This window comes from Balearica regulorum, chromosome 28, assembly GCF_011004875.1.
Source record: "Balearica regulorum gibbericeps isolate bBalReg1 chromosome 28, bBalReg1.pri, whole genome shotgun sequence".
NCBI lineage: Eukaryota > Metazoa > Chordata > Aves > Gruiformes > Gruidae > Balearica > Balearica regulorum.
Genome location: NC_046211.1, coordinates 105,338 through 120,550, shown reverse-complemented (window position 1 = coordinate 120,550; position 15,213 = coordinate 105,338). Strand labels below are relative to the sequence as shown.

Sequence of the window (15,213 nt, the reverse complement as noted above, 5' to 3'; positions counted from 1 at the left end):
TGAGCCTGTATGCATGTGTGCGTGATGGCTCTATATACGTGTAAACGTAGGGCCATGTATGTGATGTCTGCTGAACTGTGGTGGTGCTGAGGCCTCCTACATCTCTCCCACCTCTCCATAGCCCTGTCCCCTTCCCCATGTGGCCCTGTCCCATCAACCCCATGCGCCACGTACAGTGGACCTGCAGCTTCTGCGTGGTCGACCTCTCGGAGTTCTGCAGGGACTCGTGGTCCACAGTGCAGGTCACCTCGGCTTCGTTGTCCTCCTTAGTGACGCGGAACTCCACCCGACTGCTCACGGTGAAGGTCTTTCCATTGGGGTCCTCCACCACCTCAGTACCCTCGTCTGTAGGGATGTGGGACAGTTAAAGAGCTGATGGACACAGTACCTCAGCAGAGGCATAGGGCTGATGTGCACGTTGAGCAGGGGACACCCTGTCCCTTCATTGGCAGTAGCATAGGATGCCAGTATGGTCCAGCACCGGGCACCGCTGCAACCTGTGGTGCCCCATCTGCCTCCATGGTGTCCCCCAGCCATCCCAGTCCCTCAGAGCAGAGCCCCACTGCTTGGGCACCCACCCTTCAGCTCCTTGTTGCCCTTCTTCCACCGGAGCTGGGCTGCGGGCTTGCTGCCAGAGGACCGGCAGGTCAGCCGGGCTATCTTCTCCTCATCAATGGGCTGCTCATGGCCAAAGATCTGGGGTTTCTGGGGGATTCCTGGTAGAGGAAGAGGCAAGAAATACAATAGCCTATTAGCTGTGTGCATACTGCCACCCAGAGACGGATGCACATACAGAGACACGTCAATAAACACAGCAAGAATGAGTTAATGGGTAAGGATGCAGGAGTAGCAGGGATGAACAGCTGTACAGACAGCATCTTACAGACAGGGCAGCAGGAGACTGGGAGCAGATCACGGGGCTGCCACCGGTGGCTTACCCAGCACAGTGACCAGGGCCTTCGCAGTCCGCACCGGCATTGTGAAGATGGAGCAGGTGTATTCCCCCTCATCTGACAGCACCACATCACTGATGCTGATGGTGAGCTCGTTGGGTGTGGACCTCTCCAGCTGGATCCTGTTATCTCGCAGGGCTGGGGAAAAAAGGAACAACAGGGTGAGTGACAGGCTCAGTACCACCACACCCCTCTGCTAGGTGGCATCACTGTAGGTGGGGAGTAAGAGGGAACATCACCCTCTGGGGCACCATCGGCCCTGATCCACTTTCCCTCTGCCTCAACGCCACTCCAGTTGTGGAAGCTGGCTCCTCTCCCCCAGGCAGTCCTTTTCCATCCCCAGCTCACGTGCATGTACCTCGTTTCTCCCCAAAGTAGAGGGTCTGCTGGGCAGGGTTGGACCATTGCAGCGAGGAGTCATCAGGATCCTCCACCTGGCACTTGAGCACCACTGTACCACCGGCCACCACAGTCTCGTCCGATGTTGTGGGCTGGCTCTCTGGACACAGACAGGAGAGGTTAGTGGGGGCCCAGGGCATCACCTCTCCCCAGGTGTGCACGAGCATCACTGAGCAACCAAGGGAAGAGAGAGAGGAACACAGCAGTGTCCTCAAAACCCCTGGGACAAGCAGGGCTCCAGTGCTGGGGTGACTACAGCTTGTATAGGACACAGATTTTTTTCCACCTGACCCCAAGCCCTGGATGGCCAGGCTACACAGACCGGGGTGGGGCGACTGGAGGGGACTGGCTCAGCTGCTCTGGGTGGCAGCATAGAGGGGCATGGGGAAGAGGAGCAGGTGCTGCCAGAGGTCTGGCTGGATCCAGGGAGATTGTCAGTGCAAGTGTATGCCAGTGCGCACATGTGTGTATCTGCGAGCATCTGTACAGCCCCTTGAGTATGGATGTGTGCGCACACACGTGTGCTTGTGGGTGCGTGTCCCTCTCTAGGGACAAGGGATTTCTATTGCATAGGCAGCGTGCTTGTAGCAGAGCCATCCCGTGCACCCTGGGGACAACAGGGACCTGCTCACAGGCACGTGTCACCCTGGGTCTCCCACTACGATCCCATTCCCCAGCAAGGAACGGCCCCGCTACAGCTGTGGAAGCAAGGACCAGTGGGCAGGATCCATCCTGCCGCCCCAACCTGCAGCACCAGCTGGGACAGCAGCTCCCAGTCTGGTGATGTCCCCAGGTGGTAGCTCCATGCCAACCTGCACAGAGACATCAGTGTCAGGCCTGGCTCCCAGCACAGCCCCTGGGGCTGCTGGAAGACACAGGCAGCTGATGCCTGCCAGGCATGAGTGGATCCAGGCAGGAGTGGGGGTACACCAGGAAGCAGCTGGAGAGCCTGGCACCAGCACAGGCTGAAGGCGGCTGGGGAGGCAGCAGTTCTGCTCCACTGCCCTGGCAGCGCCAGCAAGCCGGGGCTCACACCCATGGCGCCTCCGTGCCAAGCACCCCATGCAATGGGATGCTCCGCTGGCCATCTCCACCTCTGCCTCCAGCATCCACAGTCCATTGAGCATGGCCTGTGGGGTGCAGTCAGTGGCCTGCTCTCCATGTCACTCCTTAAGGGGATTTTCTCTTGCTCACGCTGCTCCTGGGCTGTGCACGTTCCTTCCCAGACTGCGTTTCCTCAGCTAAGACATCATCCTTTGCTTCCTTCAGGCTCCTCGGAAGGCTCCACGCTGCCAAGCAGCCCAAGGGCAGAGAAGAGCAGCAACGAGTAGCAACAGGATCAGATAACCCCCTGCCTGCCCCAAGGACAGCTATTTTGGGAAAGCCGATGTGCCAGTGAGCTGAGCTGCACAGGGAGAAGGGGGAGACCGGCTCGCCCAGCCTGGGGACTGCACACCCTCCTCACCCAGCTGGGTCCACAGGCAGCCACATGGAACATGGATGGTGCTGCTATTTGCATTTTCCTCATGTGCTGGGCATGGGGCTTCACAAATGTTGTCTTCTATCTCAGCTCAAGTTACTCATGTTTAGGCAGGGACTCGGCCTCAGGACCCTGGAGCCATGGGTGATTCTGCCTGTGTGCCTACACAGCCTGCAGTGCAGTCCTGATTTCACAGGCTTGTTTTCCTGCATGATATTCACTGCCTAGGAGAAGCTCCAGTTATTGGAAGGAGGGGTGAAAGCAGCTTCAGCTGAATTTCCCCATTTTCCACTCAGAATGGTGAAAGGAAATTTCCTCTTTTGCTTACACTGCAAATTCTCCAAAGCTATCGCAGGGAGGAGGAAGGAGCAAAGAGGTTTTGGAGGAGGGCAGGAGGACGAGGCAGTCGGGCTTCTCAGGGACCACTTGGCTTGTGTTAAACTCTAGAAAAGGCCAGTCTGGAAAGCATGTGAATCCCTCCCTGCCTACTCCCAGCAGCCATGATTACCAGAGATGCATCAAATTCAGATTAAAAATATTTCCAGGGTAAAGACTGTCTCTCCGGTCCCAGGAAACTCCTCATCACTAATGCTAATGTTTCATGCTTGCTGTTGAAGTTTTGCTCCTCTCCACCTGTCTGGGTTTGATGGCCAGCTCTTGGCCATTGCTACATTCCTGCCACAGTTGGCTGAAGAGTCTCTGGTTCACATCTCCTTCCCTGCAGGCGTTTACAGGTGGTGATCAAGCCTTCCCCGCACTCCAGCCAGCCGGAGCGCCCGAGCCTCCCTCCACAGCCCATCCCAGCTGCTGATCACAACCCAGGCTCTTCCCCAATGTGTCTCCAGTTTGCTCAAGGCCTGGGCACAGTGGGAGCTCCAGCGAGGACCACCAGGACCCCCCAATGCTGGGGATGGCACTGGTGAGTGGGATGCCCCCCCCCCCCCCCCCCCCGCTGTAGGGGACACATCTCTGCCACATCATATGCTGAGGTCTGCAGCTCAGCTAGCGATAGAGGCCACAGCTCTCTGTCCGTGCCTCCTGACTAGGGAAATCTGTCTATTGGCTTGTTTTAATTTGCTTAACGATGCCTTTGTGCTGCTACTACCATAATTAGGGGATTAGACTGTTGCAAGCCGCTGTTGTCCAAACTCAAAACACTCCAACTCAGATGCAATTGAAGACAGGGTCTAAAACCCACACAGAACAGATCCAATCTCTTAACACAATTACCATCACCTGCCACAGCACTGGCCTCATTAAGGTATTATTGTGGGGAGAGGTTAAACAGAACAAGGTGCATTTCCCATGGGGCTGGGGTCAGGCAATGCCACCCGCATCCCTATGCTGGGTGACACACAGCGCACTGCACTGACCCATTGCAGCTCCAGCTTGGTCTTGTTGATGACCTCCTTTCTCCCTCCCCATCTCACAGTTGTACAGCCAGGACCACCAAGATGGGTCTCCAACCCCCCCGGAGACCATGCTTCTGCAGAGAGCTGCAAATTGCTGCAAAGCCACCTCTGGCTCTCCCGCCTGTAGGCGTGTGCTGGTGGCTTGTGCACGGTCAGGGGACACAGACCACGCCGGCCCCTGCGGCCCAACGCACTGCACCCTCTGGCACGACCTAGATACTCGGCTCGCCTCCGCGCCGCACGCCCGACAGCTTGGAGGAACAGATGGGCACGGCCGGGCCGCTGTGCCAGTGCGGCTTGATTTAATTAAAAACCGCCATGGCTGTAACTTGCTGGCCCTTGACAGAATAGGGGCAGAGCCACTGCAGGAAGCTGTCGTGGGGCCAGGAGAGGAGGGGCAGCAAGTCCCACCATGGGGAGCTTCACCCCCTCCCACTCCTGCCACCACCTGCGATGAACAAGGCATGGCCTGCGGGGTCCTTGTCCCTCCACAGCCTCACTGCTGCCCTTGCAGGCAAGACCCGCTCCGGCAGGGCAGGCAGGGGGGCACAAGGGGCATGCCATCCCGTGGCTGGGGACGGTGGCACATTAAGAAGGAAGATGCCTCATGCACTGTGACTGCTCCCAAATCCAGCAGCTCCAGCCTCAGCACAGCCCAGTGCATCCTCCTGGTCAGATCCTGGGGTTTCCGAAGGAAGATGGAGGGCAGCTTAGGCTACCCAGCTCACATCACAACAGCCCTTCCACAGCACTGCTAGGAGTGCTGCTATGGCAGGCACCCATCACGCAGCAGTCCCAGCCCCCCGGGGGCCCTGGGCAGCATCCTGGGGGCTAGTAGGCACGAGAGGGAGCAGAGCAAGAATGCTCTGGAAAGCTGGCTGCAGCAAAGGCTTTCAGGTCTTCCTGGCATACTGGTTAAAACAGCCCCCGCGAGCCTGGGGACAGGTGCTGGCCACTCAGGGAAGCATCCGCCCTCGCTGTGCCAGTGACTGCTGCCAGCGCAGAGCTGCTGCCACCTGACAGCTCAGGCTGGCACAGTCCCCTCGCCCTCTCCCTGCAGCACTGCACGATGGCCAAAGCAGCTCCTGGGGCCACCCCACCGCCACGGTCCGAGGGGCTGTGCAGCCCAAGCCCCAGCACGCTGGCAGGGCTCAGCACCAGGCTGCACTGGAGGACAGCTTCTGCTTCCACACCGGGGCAAAGGAGGCAAGTGCTCAGCCCCAGGGATGTTGGCATTGCTCTGCAGGGATAAGGCAAGGCAGGAGAAGCATGCGGTGCTTGAATCCAGCCTTCCCTGCGCTGCCCTCAGCCAGCCCAGGACCCCTGCACTGCCAACAGCCCTCCCATGCTCATGGCTCTCCTCTCCAGGAAGGGGAAGCACATCCTTCAGATCTACACCTCCCATCTCCCAGGGGCCACCCAAGCCTCGCTGGCCACCTCAGGCCCCTGCCATCATCCTGCAATAGGGTGAAAAGTTATTTTGCAGACAGCAGTGAGGTCTCCTGGCAGGCAGAGGACCCAGCTTTCCCTCCACAGGACCCTCCTGGAGGAAGCCAGACCCGCTGAGTTACGGCCTCAGACCTGGGGACGGGCAGAGCAACCTCAGGCACACCACAAAAATACCACAGCAAAGGCTTCCCCAGGCCCTGTTTTAGACCAAGAGCTGCTGCCTGTGTTTGTTTCAGATCCCAGTCAGTGCAGTGAAATTAGAGAAGCACTGCACTCTAGAAAAGTCAATATTTCATTAATTAAACCTACACACTTTTGCAGGGGGGCTGCATGCATTTTTATGAAAAACTACCAGAGCGACCAGGACCCTCTCCCAGCATCTGCCAGGCACATCCACCCTGTGCCCATCCAAACCTGCCTCCAGGCTATGAAAACATTTCTGTTGGGACAGAAGCAGCCCCAGCCCTGGAGGAAAAGACCCACTGCTTGAATCCCTCAAATGCCCCCAGCCCAAAAAATGACACTTTTAATTTTCCTCATTCTTTTCTATTTAGCCTAGTTTCATCATCATAAAGATCTAATTTATTTCTGTTGACACAGACATTTTCAAAGGTAAGTTATCTCCTCTGAAGACTGTATTTTAATAATTCACCCAGCAGCCATGAACTGCAAAGCTCCATTTCCAGCCGCAGGCATCCTTCCTGTGTGGTGACACCGGAGCAGCCCAGCCAAGGTGGCAGTTTTGAACTTGGTTGATTGCAAACCCGGCCAAGCAGGCTCAGACATCTGCTGTGCAAGCTTGCTTGCAAGCTGATTTGAGTAGCATGTGAATCCACAGTCTGGGATACCCAAAGCCCAACTTCCAGGCTCCTCCTCACCGGCAGCTGACTTGCTCCAGATTTTGTTAGAGGGGAAAAACCTGCTCTTGTTTCAGTGCATCTGCTCAATGCCACCCCATGCTCCTCTCTCCTGCATGCCCACCTGTGGAAGCCAGCCTCACCAGCATGCTCCAGCCATCAGACAGAGGACACATCCCTCCCGGAACCACAGGGCAAGGGGCCCTCCTGCAACACCTCCAGGGCCAGCTCCTTTTCCACTTCCACGGCATTTAGACATCTCTCATGGCTACAAGGCTTTACCAAGCGCTGTCACCAAGAGGCAGCCAGCGAGATGGGACAGCTCTGTGCCAGACAAGCAAGAGCAAGGCAGAGGAGGATATGGGCAGCAGGAGGTGAAGGGAGCAGATGGAGAGCCAGGCTGAAGCAGGCTCAGATCAAAATGTGGTGATGGGAGGATGTCGTGGTTTAACCCCAGCCGGCAGCTAAGCACCACACAGCCACTCGCTCAGTCCTCCCAGTGGGATGGGGGAGAGAATCAGAAGAGTAAAAGTGAGAAAACTCGTGAGTTGAGATAAAGACAGTTTAATAGGTAAAGCAAAAGCCCCAGAGGAATTCCCAAAACAAGGAATTCATTCACTGCTTCCCATCAGCAGGCAGGTGTTCAGCCATCTCCACGAAAACAAGGCTCCATCATGTGTAATGGTTACTTGAGAAGACAAATGCCATCACTCCGAATGTGTCCATGTCACAGTCTCCCCCTGCCCCTCAGCTTTATATGCTGAGTATGATGTCACATGGTATGGAATATCCCTTGGGTCAGTTAGGGTCAGCTGTCCCAGCTGTGTCCCCTCCCAGCTTCTCGTGTACCCCCAGCCTACTTGCTGGCGGGGTGGTGTGAGAAGCAGAAAACGTCTTGACACTGTGCAAGCACTGCTCAGCAGTAACTAGAACATCCCTGCATTATCAACACTTTCAGCACTAATCCAAATCATAGCCCCATACTAGCTACTATGAAGACAATTAACTCTATCCCAGCCAACACCAGCACATAGGGATGCAAGAAGCCAGGCTGATCTAGGAGAGGACTAGAAGTGGGGACATCCCCATACTGTCACCCAGCTGCCCTCCCAGTGAGGGGGGGTATTCCACACAAGCTGGGCAGGTGATTCTCCCTGGCACAGCAAAGCCATAGTGGCTCTGGCATCCAGATGCTCCAGGAAGTTTCCCAGGTTTTCTTCACCATGGCAGGGACAAATCCATCCAGGATCCTGATTTATACCCTCTGGTGCCAAAACCTCCCTCCGGCCCCTCTGCCAGCCCCCACCCTTGTACCTCTAGCCCACAACAGCCAGCCTCTGACCCATCCTTCTCACAAAGCAAGGGATTTGATCTGAGGGTGACAAAGGACTGTCACATCAACACAAATGCTCACTACAAGTGGAAAACACACAATTCCTGAGTCTGCTCCAAACTCCAGATCTCTTACAGACAGGATTGTTGTGATACGCTGTTCTTCAACAGGTGACTCTGCAACAGCCAAGTCCTCTGCTTTGCCGGGCTTGTGATGTGATGTGTGAGATCCAGAGGTTAACAGGAGAAGAAACAAGGGGACCTGCTGTCCAAACTCCCAACATGATGGCAGCTTGCTCCTTACAAGTGAAGCAGTCAGCTGAGTACAGGGGCTTCATGCCTTCAAGTGTGGTCCACATGAAAAACCCCAACTCCCCACCCTAAACACCAAGTTCTGTATTATTTCTCTGAAAGCAGACATGTACATGAACATTCTCTGGGAAGGGGCAAACCAAAAGGACCTAGCTCCTCATCACAGCCTGCTCTGAACCCCAGGCCTTTGCTGGGGTTCTCCCAGGACCCCACTTGAGACTTGGCTCACAACCTCCAGGATGCCATTGATGCTTTCCAGCAGCCCCAATACCTCCTCCACAGGTGAAAGCAGCAGGGTCCTGGTCCAAGGGGCAAACACACTCAGCCCAGAGCACTGCCAGCAAATTGCAGAGCTGCATCCTTCTCCCAGGGAGCACGGATGCAGTCACATCCCTGATAGACCCTGCCCAAGGGTACAGTGAAAGCTGACAGCTGCCTATGACACCTGACCAGGGTTAAGCAACTGAAACATGGCCAGCAATTAGCAATCAATCAGCAGCCAAGAAAGAGAAGCAGCTGAAGAGAGGCTGGTTGCAAGTGCTGCAGAAGCTCTCAGATTGCAGGATGTCCTCCTCCTCCAGCCCTGGCTGGCTGCTTTCAGAACAAGCTGACAGAGCCCCTCTGTGTGCCTTCGAGTAAGTCCTCGCTGCACAGCTTCCTCTGCTGCCATGCATCAAAGCAGAGCTGGGAAGCAGCCTCTCCTCTGGGACCAGCAGGAGTCTGCTTTCTTTTCCTATCAAAGCACATAGCCTGATCGCCGCCCCCCCCCCCCACACACATTGACTGCTCTTCCAGTTGCCCCAGGGCTGGACAAGCCCCTGCAGAGAGCTGGTACGGGAGCAGGCTGGTCAGGGGACAAGAGAACTGGGGAACCCCTTCGATGGCAGCAGCTCCTGCCTGCAGCTTTGGCAGCCGCACAAACACAGGCCGCCGCTGGCGGCTCTGTTCAGTTGTGTTTGCACATTCACACCAGTCTGGTGGCCAATTAGCTCAGCAAAAGGCAGCGACATCATCAGGGAATCCCAGCTCTGGGCACAGTGATTGCCTTCTTCCAAGGCCACCAGCAGTCCCATGGCCGAGAGGATCTCTTGCCACTCTGACCTGCGAGTTGCCGGCCAAAGCCCAAAGCTGCAGCCTGCCCTGGGAGAGCAGAGCGCCCAGCTCAGGCATGCATGCACGCAAGCCTGCTGAGTACAGGCAAGTCCTCAGAGGAGGCAGCACAGAGATGAGGGGAAAAGCCCCATTCTGGGCCACCACAAATCATCCAAGCACTGTGACAGCCATCCCCAGTGTCAGAGCTTTCCTGGGACCCTCCAGAAGGGGACTAATTACCTTGTGAATGAGCAACAAGCTCACCCAGACCCTCCTGTCTCAGGCCTCCTCCCAGCGCAAGGCAGCAGCAGAGGCAGGCAGGGTGACCCCTCTCCAGGGCCCTCCTCCAGTTTGACAGCAAACAGCTGATAACTACTTTTTTAAGCATGTTTCTTAGCTCCTACCCTAAGGCCAATCTCCAACATGACTGTTGCCAAGGGAACAAGCTCTTTGCTTTGACAGTTCTGTTTTAAGGATCTCCTGCCTGCCCAGCAAGGTGTCTCAGAAATGGTTGCTTTGGATGCCCTGGTACATCGCTTGTTGCTTTGCAGGCATCTAAACACTTGGCAGCAGAGCTCTGCCCAAGCTGGCATGTGAAATTATCACTCCCAACTGTCTGAGGATTAAACACACAAGGTTGTGTAAGAGGATATTTATAACAGAAATAAGAAATGGGGAAACCCTGGCAGTTCTGCTGCTGTCCTCCTAGGGGACAGCACGCCTGCTGATGGGCACCATGCAGTAATGTAGTCTTCTGACTTCCCAGAAAGACAGGACAGAAGAGTAATTTCAAAAGATTAAAATACAGGTTTGGTCCTGCTGGTCTTTCAGGAGACTGCAGTGGATGCTCTGTTGTGCCCAGCTGCAGCCAGGAGTCCCCACATACCAATGGATGCCCAGGGATAATGGAGCACACTCAGGTTTGGTTGTGGCCCACCAGGTCGTCTCTGTTGTTGCATGGTCTGTCCCTTTTGGGGATGAAGTCCCCAGCATCACAAGGAGACAAAAAAAGCCAGAAACCAAAGCTAGTGAGATGCAGAGAGGCAAAACAGAGCCTCCCAGGAAAGTGTCATGATGCTGACTTGTTACTGTGTTCATCTGCTTGGGGTGAAGGTGTTTAAAGACAAGCTAAGAGCAGAGCCCTGCAGCACGCAGCCAAGGCAGGAGCACCATTGGCAGCACACTGCACCACCAGGCTCATCTCCCCACCACACATCAGACTGGGAGGAAAGCAGAGTACGAGTCTGATAGCAGCAGAAATGAGCACAAGGAGCTGCTGCTCTGGGCACAGCGCCAGCACAGACACCACCAAACACATCCCACCTCTGGAAAACAGGTCCCTGGGGTGCATGGGGCAACAGGATACCAACAAGCCCTGTCTTCTGGCACAGTCAGCCCTGCGCTTGTCTCCAGACTGAGAAAGCGAACCCAGATCTTGTGCAGCATCTGCGCAGCGGGTGGCCCAGGAAGCCTTCTGCTCTCTGTGCCACTGGCCACTTGGACCAGAAGCGTCAGAACTCACTTTCCCTGGAAACATTGGCCCAAAAACAGCAGCAAAAGCAGTAATCTGGGAAAGCTAATGCTCTGCATTGGGCTCACCAGTAAATACGCCATCTGAAGAACTGGAAGGTGAGGAAGAGCATCTGCAGATGGAGCACTGCCCAGAGCATCACCTGAGGAAGGGGCAGGTCTCCTTGACAGAATCCTGTAGCAACAAGGGCAAGCTCGCAGCTCTGCCGCTCCACAGCCACAGGCAAACTCTGGGGTCACCTGGAAAGATGCTGCCATTTGGCTCCACGGCAAGCACTGCTGCCCTCCAGCGCGTGCCTGTGACACTGGGGAGCCTCCGCAATCCCTGAGTGGTGAGAGCCGCAGTGTCCGACGCCTGCCTGTGCGCACACTGGTCCCTGTGCCCTCAGCCCGCATTACAGTGGAGGCAGAGCGTGACGCCAGGCAGGTGACTGGAATGGTTAAGCACATTTCTGCCCAGCTCTTATCGCATGTCTGGGCTTCTCTGCCTCCCTCTGCTGTTATTGACTGCTCATTTTAAGTAGCCTCACCTGGGTTAGTGCTTCTGGCATCAGGGCTGCCCAAACACAACACACAGCATTACTGTGTCCGACTTCTGCCTGGCTCCTCTCCTTCCCCCCCAGCCAGCACAGCCCTCCCTCTGCCACAGCAACCGCACAGCCCAGCGCTGGCTAAGACAGCGGCAGAGGAGCTGAGACAGCCCTAGGTGAAAGCAGGGGCTCTTTCAGCGCAGGATGGAGAGCCTCATCCCCTAGCTGTCCTCACAGGCAGACAGAGGAGCCAGGGCACCAGGGAGATCACTTACACTGCACCATTGCTGCATGATGAAGGCTCTGCTGCTGCATCTCTTCATGGCTGCAGGTGCCTGGCCAAGAGCAGAGGGGAGAAAACTGGACCAGATGGTTCAAGCTGAGCTGACCCAGTAATTCAGAGGAGGAGAATCGGATACATCTGACTATGTGGGTGTTACAGCACTGGCATCACCTTCAAGGTCCTATGGAGTCAATGAAGAGCCAAGCATTGAGGAGGCAATTCAATCTGTGCAGACAGTGTCAGATGACCTGCATGGCCAAAGCATTGCCTGGGCTGTAAAAGGAGTCTGGAGAGCAGTTCAGACGGAGGCAAGGCTGGGCACCGGGGATACCACACCAAACGCTGGCACAGGGAGCAGAGCACTCTCCAGAAGGCATCTGCACAAGCAGACCATGCTCTGCAGCAGCTCTAACACAGCAGCAAACATGTGGGACCCAGGTGAACAAGCCCAGCAGCACACAAGCAGAGTCCACCAAGCTCAAAGACCACCACCGTGGCACTGCCACCAGCAAAGGCACCTTAGACACACGTTCAACATCCTGCACCACCTCCTCATGCTGCTCCTCTCCAGTGAGGACCTGAATGGTCACACACACCCTGGATTGGGGTAAAACTAGGTTAAAACCAACCTAGTGAAAACAAACAAAAATGTTAGCTTTAATGCTGATTCCTCCATCTGGCTAAGTGCCTGGCCATGCCAGCACCAGGGTGACTACCCAGATGTAGACGCCTCCAGTTACTCCAGCAATTCCAACACCCTGGCGAGGTGAGAACGTCAGGCAGAGGGAGAAGAGGCAGCGTCTAGCATGCAGGAGACCTCACAATCGGGGAATCCTGGGTGAGAAGGGTGCTTCTCTCTATCTCCTTCCAGAGGAGGAAAGGTACCCACACTCAGTAGGCGCTCAACTCATGCTTCAGCAGCAACATCCCAGTCTGTCGGTGATTTCTCCTCTGGCCAGCAAACACACCAGCCTCAGCGTTGCAGACCATGCCAAAACCTGAGGCATTATCAGGACAGAGGCAAAATTCCTGTCCCACGGCAGCAGTGCCAGCACATCCCCTCACCGTCTGGGTATGCAGTGGGTCAGCTCTGCAGCACTTGATCCCACGTATTGTCTTAAAATCCAGCGTTGCCTGTTGAGCCTAACGCGTTGTGCCAGACAGCTGAGTAGTGGCTTTCGCACTCCCCATTCGTCTCCCTCCGCATGGGTGCTTGCAGAGGTATGCTCTCCTCCAGCTGATGTGCTGATCCCAGCTGCATCACCACTGCAAGAACAGCTCACTTCCCCCAGGCAGCTGATCACAGTCATCCAAAATCAGGCCATCCAGGTATCAAGTGATGCAGATAGGTTGCACTCCCTCTTCTCGTGTCTGCGCACCACCGCCTCATCAGGGATGTCACTGCTTCCTCTACTCTAGTGCCAAGGGCTTGTACTGGCACAGAAAGAGACTTGTAGCATATGGTGAGCCCTAACGACATGTGAGAATAGGGCATTTGCACACATTAGTTGGGTAAAAGCACTACCGTAAGGAGCAATCAAAGGATTACATTAGCTTCAGACAACTACCAGGCTTCCACCATCCCACTACTGCACACCAGGGCTCCTTCCCCAGGGTCTCCCTGCCATGGGCCTGATGCTACAGGCTGGAGATGGCAGCCTCCCGCAGTCTAGCTCAGAACCAGTGCTGACACCTCCCCAAAGCTTCTCCCTAGGGAGCAGGACTACAGGATCTGCAGCCATCACCTATTCTAGGGCTAGAGAAAGAGCCCTGTGGGAGTCCAAACCTCTCTCCCAGCCCTATGCTCCTACCACTAGACACCATTCCCACACAGGCAGGGCAGGCTGGTTGATTTCTTACAGAAAGGACACCATCTGGAAGCACAGGGCATTTCCCCAAGACAGAGAAAGCTCCTCCTGCATAGTCTGGCCAAGCAGACACCTCCACCAGCTTCAGAAAGATGAAGCCACCTTCCAGGAAAGGGATAATCTCCTGAACCTGCCCCTCTGCAAATACCAGGCACAGACCTCATCTCACCTGGCTTCAGACATCTCAAGATGGTCTCCAGGCTCTCCTCAGCCAACAGGGAGGCATGGGCACAAGCCACCTAACCAGCCTCAGCACTACAGGAGGAGACAGAACAGCCCTGCCTGCCCTGCTGTGGCATCTATACCTGGTCAGGCAGACCCAGCCCTAAGATCCTCAATGTTGAGGCTTCTCCCAGCAAAAGAAACACACACAATGAGTGAAGCAGCTCAGGCACAGCAGGAGGTAAGATGTGAGACCTGAGCTCAGCTCCCTGGTGTGCCACTGAAGCTGCCTAGCCTCCTCCCTGGCTGCTGCAGGATGGTGGTGCTCCTTCTGCTGCACATTGAGGGATACTCAGAGCATGCAATGCCAGTGCCACAGCAGGATGAAGTTTCTACTGAACACAGGGAAAAACAGCCCCAAGAAGCCTGCTTTTGGCATGTTGTGGCTTCCCATGGGACAACAGTAGGGCACTGTTCAAACAAAAGGGTTACACAACTCCAGAGTGGAATAACTCTGCAGGGGGAATAATCCTCGCAGCAAGGACGACCACGCATCCAGCCCAAACACTCAGAAATCTGCCGACAGCAGCACAACATCAGCCAAGTGCACAAGCACAGCCCCAGTATGAAGCACCAGTGCTTCCAGCACCCAGGCAGCTTCAAGAGGCTCTGTCGGGCCCTGCCACTGTTGTAGCTTTGAAATCCAGAAGACTGGAGGAACATTTCTTCAAGGAGAGGAGACAGCTGCTCCATCCCTGCCCCAGGAAGGGTGCTGCAGAGGGGCTTTCCTAGCTGGAGAGCCTGGCTGGGAGCTGACGGCAGAGGGGCACAAGGGTAAGGCACTGACCACAAAGACATACAGGCAGCTTCTTGTTGAGTGTCTTCCAGCCATCTGTCCTCTCTGCTCCCAAAATTTTTTTGGGGTCCATTTGTCTTGCTCCCTCAGACAACAGAGAGCCTGGCAGCTCATGGCCAGGGCTGGGCCACAGCAGACAACCAGCCTTGGAAGAAATCTTGCAGTGTCATCATCCAGGCTGCATCCTGTCCTAGGACTACACACAACTTCAGGTCATGACCACCCTTCCTCATGTGAGCACTCCTCAGGTTGCTCAACCACCCCCTCCTGCCTGGCTCCAACCTCCACACTGAGCATTGCCACACACAGGATGCCAGGACATCCCTGCGCTGCGGGACTGAGCATCACCCACACCCAAGTGACTCTTTCAGGCTCCTGTGGGAGGACTGTGGCCGTAACCAGAATAAATCCTGGGATTCATGGATGGGAACTCAGCCACCAACCCACACCAGCCCCCAGAGCGGCTCTGCCTGTGACAGCAACCTCCTCCAGCAAAGGGACGGGCCACGGGGGAGGCACCTGCTGGGGAAGGTGGATGGGAGGCTTGCTCCTCGCTCCAGCACGGGCAGCCCAACCCGTGGGCAGGAGGCTGCCGCGTTCAGATCTCTCACCCTCTGTAACATGCCCCCTCCACCACGACAGCCCTTGGGACCTTGATCCCAGAGTCACATACTCATGCCAGGATTACCTTCCTGCTT

General features: G+C 55.8%; 1 protein-coding gene across 10 annotated transcripts in view; it reads right to left on the bottom strand.

Annotated features, from left to right (window-relative positions):
* Positions 1-15,213, bottom strand: part of LOC104632122 (cell adhesion molecule 3) — a 34,992-nt gene that overhangs the window by 18,204 nt on the left and 1,575 nt on the right. For all 10 annotated transcript variants that reach the window (XR_012832633.1, XR_012832635.1, XR_012832634.1 and 7 more), the window contains exons 2-5: positions 1,312-1,452; positions 939-1,091; positions 579-716; positions 175-345 (exon numbers count right to left, since the gene is read on the bottom strand). Coding sequence is in view for 7 of the 10 variants with exons in the window: in XM_075736950.1 (XP_075593065.1) it covers positions 175-345; positions 579-716; positions 939-1,091; positions 1,312-1,452 (603 nt within the window). In the remaining 3 variants the exon portion in view is untranslated. The remainder of the gene's footprint in view (positions 1-174; positions 346-578; positions 717-938; positions 1,092-1,311; positions 1,453-15,213) is intronic.